At 43.0% G+C, this 5,958-nt stretch overlaps 1 protein-coding gene across 1 annotated transcript; it reads right to left on the bottom strand.

Moving 5' to 3' along the window:
- Positions 1-3,052: 3,052 nt before the first annotated feature.
- LOC306932935 (uncharacterized protein) lies at positions 3,053-5,714 on the bottom strand (the record flags this gene model as incomplete). Its single annotated transcript, XM_079514908.1, has 4 exons — positions 5,632-5,714; positions 4,933-5,026; positions 3,701-3,788; positions 3,053-3,448 (listed from the first exon to the last, which is right to left on the bottom strand). The coding sequence occupies exons 3-4, from the start codon at positions 3,770-3,772 to the stop codon at positions 3,053-3,055; spliced, it is 468 nt and encodes a 155-aa protein (XP_079371034.1). The 5' UTR covers positions 3,773-3,788; positions 4,933-5,026; positions 5,632-5,714.
- Positions 5,715-5,958: the final 244 nt, after the last annotated feature.

Below are 5,958 nucleotides of genomic sequence, written 5' to 3'. Positions count from 1 at the left end.
TAATCACATTTGCATTTACATGAATGAAAAGGTTAAACCAGGCCAACTCTCAGCTCCAAATGGATAGGCTACATTTATCACAATATTATTTTACTGTGTAATCTAACAAATCTTACAAATGCTGTCACTCAGTTATTTAAAACTGGTTGAGTATAAGACAGACCAACCTAATTCTTCATTCTTTCCCTAACTCAGCCAAGAGGCCCAAGAGGCCCATACTGCAGGGTCAACATGCATGTCCCTGTCCTGGTCAGGTTTTTCAACGGTGTGGACACACGGCCTGATTTTCGGCTGAGCAGGGAGTCTCTGTTAGTGCTGTTGGACCTCCTTGACCTGGACCGGCGTCATGGATGGGGTGCCAGATTTGAGACCCTGGTGTTTCTCTACTGGCTGGCAAGTGGAGCAATATACAGGCTGGTATCGGACGCCTTCGATATGCCTCGTTCCACTGTCCACCGTGTTTGCCACAGGGTCACAAGGGAGGTGGTGGCCAACCGCCACAGGGTCATCCACTTCCCAAGTACCCCTGAAGACCTGGAGGAAGTGACCCGTGGGTTTGCAAGGCTGGCTAGACATGCTGCTTTCGGAAGAGCAGCTGGAGCAATCGACGGCTGCCATGTCCGTATCACAGCACCAAGCGGCCCCGATTATCAGTGCTACCAGAACAGGAAACTGTTTGCATCCATCATCCTGCAGGCAGTCTGTGATCATCGGGGCCGTTTCATCGACACCTACGTGGGCTGGCCTGGGTCGGTGCATGACGCCAGAGTGCTCCGCTACAGCCCACTGTACCTGCAGGGAAACTACCCTCCTCCAGAGCACTTCATCCTGGCAGATGGAGGGTACCCATGCCTCCAACACCCACTCCCTCTCATCACTCCCTACAGGAGGCCAATACCTGGTGTTGCCGCCCAGCGCTTCAACCACCATCATTCCAGGGCACGCGTCGTTATTGAGCGTGCCTTTGGAATGCTGAAGACCAGGTGGCGTTCCATCTTCCTGCATGCACAGGAGGTGCACCACACCTTTGTACCCTATGTAAGTAATCACTGAACAGCCTATAGAGTTCCTACACCAGTCAACTAAATATAGGGTTAATGTGGTTAAGAAGACTTTTTCAGTAAGTGTAATTTACCCCCCCCCCCCCCCCCCCCCCCCCGCCATATGATTTCAGGTCATAACAGCATGCACCGTCCTCCACAACATCTGCCTGGATGCAGGGGATATTGTGGCCCCAGATGATGAGGAGGTGGAGGATGAGGGAGAGGATGAGGGGGAGAGAGTGTTGGGGGCAGTCAGCGGTGATCTGTGGCGTGCCCAGCTGACTGCGGAGGTGTCTGGCCTGGAGGAGGTGCCCAATGATGACCACGACTATTAACAGGCAAGTCGAACAGATGTACCGTATATCTACTGATTCCCATTTACTTAAAAAGGTTTTGAATATTTACCTTAGGAAACATTTGTAATGTTTTCTATTCTTGCCTCTTTCTAAAAAAACATCCAGTGACATGGCAGCCGTCGATTGAGTCAGCCTTGCAAACCCACCTGAACAATGCGGTGGACAGTGGAAAACACACCCTGAAGACCACCCCAGATGCCCAACTTGCTAGCCAGAGGACAAACACCAGGGTCTTCATTGCATCCCATCTGTTTCACCGTTCCTGGTTGAGAAGGTCCAACAACACCGACAGGGACTCCCAGTTTAGCACAGAAAAAAGACTGTCCATCATTAAGAAAAACCTGTCCAGGACGTCTCTTGAAACGTTTTCATTTAGTTTTAGTCACATTTTAGTCACCTGGACTGTTTGTGTTTAGTTTAGTAAATATCATAAGACTTTTGTCGACTAAATCTACAGTTGATTTAGTAGACTAAAATGTGTTTTGGCAGGCTGTGCAATGACTGATTTTACACTTGCTAAAAATAGCCGATCTACAAGCTCACAACGAGTTGTGAGCTTGTAGATCTGCTATTTTCAGCTTGCAACCAAGTGTAAAATGACTTACACTGGATCTCTTGTCCACTAGTCCCTTCCTAACATTTTAGTCTAGTTTTTATTTGTTCATCATAGCTAAGTATTTATTTAGTTTTCGTCAGTGGAATAAGGTAGTCGACGAACATTTTTCATCTTAGTTTTAGTCGACGAAAACCACACTGCCTCAGAGCAGCAAATGAACATGGTTGTATCATGTGAATACATACAACCATGTGAATACATAGGTTGAAGCCGTTAGATCTGAGGCCGGTTCTAAAAAAAATGTTTTCAGGAAAAACCTGTTTCTAATATGTCAGTGGTGCTCAACCTTTTTCCATGTCATGGACCCTCAGAATTATCTGCATTTGGCCGCGGACCCCATCTCAAAATATGTTATTCCAGTAAGTGACCCCCCCCCCCTCGGTTTCGGCCCGAATAGGCAGAAAATACATCACTGAATATGTATGCAATTAATGCATTCAAAAGAGCTGAATAAATGTTTTATAGACCCATAATAGTGATTATTATTTAAGTTAATTTTTGCCATAACCATTTATTTTGCCATAAACCTTATTTGGCCGTACCTCAGCTTTAAGGTACGGCCATGACAGCAATGGTAGGAAAAAATATATATAATATTAATCATATTCGGGTTTTCGGCCAACTGTTTCCTATATTCGGTATTCAGTTTCGGCCAAGTATTTCCCTTTCGGTGCATCCCATGTTGTATGTATAGCATTGTATGACTTTATGTATGAGTATGTAAATAGTTCAATTCAACGTTGTAAATACAAAATGTATTTATTGTTATTTTGTCTTCGGTATAAATGAATGAACATTGAACAGGATACCGTTTCTCAGACTCAACTTAATCATGTAAAAAAAACAGGTCAAAATCAAGTAATTCCAGTAGAACATTTTACACAAATAAATAAATAAAAAGTAAATTAATTGAACATTAAACACAAACAAATAGATTGCACTGAACTGAAAATAGATTGCACTGAACTGAACGTGAACATTACACATTGCAGAGAGAGGACGAACTGGCTGTTCTCTCTACTACATTTAAATGTAAACTATTTATCAACCATTCTCTCCAGTAGAGAGAACAGCCGGTCCATCCTCTCTCCGCTTTCTCTCGATCTCCGCTCCTCTGCCTCCCTCTGAAGACTCATGTCCTCTTTGAGGAGCTCAAGGAGCTCATCATCTCTCCCCCTCTTCTTCGGGCCAGCCTGCACATTGGGCCCTGGTGTTCCTGACCCTGCTCCAGACCCCAGTGCAGCTGTACCAGACACGCTAGGGTCTGGTATGGCCTCGGCAGCGGAGGCGTCCTCGGCAGCGGAGGCGAGCAGGACAGGGGGGTTGATGGAATGCCTCTGCCCCAACACTTCGTCCATGAGGTCGAAGTAGGCCCATGTGGCAGCTGTGGACTTTCCATCCACCCCCTCACCCGTCTTTGGATACTTGCACTCCTAAGGCAGTGGAAAATGAAGGTTTCAGAACCACTGGCTTAACAGGTTATTTGTATGGCAGTAGTGCTACACCTCAGACAAGTTAGAATTCCCTTATTGTTAAAAAAAAAGATGGCTTTTGTGCTTGGGTAATATGTTTTGTTGTGGTCCAATGATGACTTTACAACAGGTTGCCATGTCATAAACATTAGAACTTGGCCCTATTAAATGTCCTGATTAAAAAAAGTTATATAGGTATAATTACATACTTACTTTGTATTTGGCCTTGAAGTTCTCCCACTTCTTCTTGGCCTGCTTAGGCAGTACCTTTTTATCAAGGCCCATTTTCTCCAGAATGACACTAACAACAACAGATTAAAGTCAATACACCACATTAACACAATAGAGACAATACATAATTTAACACAGAGATGCAACCGTAAGAAGGTTAAAGTATTAAGTGCATTATACTATACATGGAATAAAGCTAAATAAAATCTCAATAATGTCAATGTAATGATGTTTTAGGTAGACCAGCTGAAAAAATCATGGCATTTCTGAGACCGTTAATGTTTCTGGAATATGCTTCTAAACGTGTATTCTATTGCTAGTTTGATCACTTTCACCTTAAAATAACATGAATTAATAAATGACTGAAAATAGCCAATCTACAAGCTCACAAGTCACAACATGTCGCACTGCAACGTGAGCTTGTATATCTGCTATTTTTGGTGTGCAGACAAGCTGGTTTATATGGAATCCAAATGACTGAAGTCAGTTGTGGCGACTGAGAACTTTAATCCATGTACTATAATCTACTTCAACCCGCCCCCTCACGTATAGGACAATAGCACTGAGTCACCAGAACCATGGACAGGTGTTTGTAATTAATAATGAATCTATAGGACAATAGCACTGAGTCACCAGAACCATGGACGGGTGTTTGTAATGAATCTATAGGACAATAGCACTGAGTCACCAGAACCATGGACGGGTGTTTGTAATGAATCTATAGGACAATAGCACTGAGTCACCAGAACCATGGACGGGTGTTTGTAATGAATCTATAGGACAATAGCACTGAGTCACCAGAACCATGGACGGGTGTTTGTAATGAATCTATAGGACAATAGCACTGAGTCACCAGAACCATGGACGGGTGTTTGTAATGAATCTATAGGACAATAGCACTGAGTCACCAGAACCATGGACGGGTGTTTGTAATGAATCTATAGGACAATAGCACTGAGTCACCAGAACCATGGACGGGTGTTTGTAATGAATCTAACGTGGTTAAAATGGAGTTTGAATTTACAATGGGTTTGTAAAAGAAACTGTCTGATAAAATTAATATCAAATATCTAATCTCAAGCAACTTAAAACTGTTTTCACAAAATGACCCAAATAAATTGAAATGTCCCTTTTAGGTAATCTTTACACAAAAAAATTGATTATCACAGTCCAATGTTGGGATTATGGTAGCATACTACAAATTTTCTACTCACGTCCAAGATGCAGTTGCAGTGTATTTTTGGCCGGTGAACAGGTCCTCATGGTCCCTCCTCAGCTCGATGAACCTCTTGTTGGAAGTGGTGGTCCCTAAAAATAAAGTACATCAATAATAGTATACTCATCTAGTCCTCTATAGCAGTGCTTCCCAAACTTTTTCATGTCAAGGACCCCCAAAATTATACTCATTATCCTGCGGACCCCCATTAGAAAAGATATGCCAGGGACAGACCCCCATAAAAATGTTTTTACGGCTCTAGCAGCGATTTTCAAACAGTTTCATTTCAAGGGACCCCCAGTTTGACCTGAACTAGGCTATGAACCCCCATTTAATGGCATTTCTATCTCTGGGACCCCCAATGTATATTGTAAAATCAAAGCCATTTGTACAATATATCTCTGAGTTACAGACACATAAGGGTCCATTTGGTTCTTAACTATCATTTAGCTGGGGACCCCCTGAAACTCCCTCAAGGACACCTGGCAACCACTGCTCTACAGTAATTTATAATCATCATTTCTAGTCATCTATAGCAGTGGTTCTCAAACATTTGACTGAGTGTATCCCTCTAAATAACTTTAATTCACGGCACGTCTGAATTACAATTGGTGTCTTACAGCAGTGTTTTCTCAAAACCACACACACACACACACACACACACACACACACACACACACACACACACACAACTTACATTTATAGTTGAACTGGGCAGCCTCACTTGCCTGAGTTGGCTCGTCTTGTACTGTTGTCGATGAGAAATGCAGTAAAAATACATTAGACCAACTCAAATTAAAAAGAATTACCGATCAAAACGAATCCAGAGTAGGCTACACCATTTAAACCAAATACTAGTCGGACTCGTCGTGACATGTCCAACAACGTTACGCATGTAACGTTTAGTCATGTTTAGTTTAAGCACAACATTTAAAGACGTTAAATCTCAGTCACGTTTATTTTACTACAACCACCATGTTGGAGCAAGGGGGGGGGGGGCATTTGAAAAAGACTGTCCGACAAC

Source organism: Electrona antarctica (assembly GCF_951216825.1).
Source record: "Electrona antarctica genome assembly, chromosome: 11".
Lineage (NCBI taxonomy): Eukaryota > Metazoa > Chordata > Actinopteri > Myctophiformes > Myctophidae > Electrona > Electrona antarctica.
This window is presented reverse-complemented; position numbering and strand designations above follow the sequence as displayed.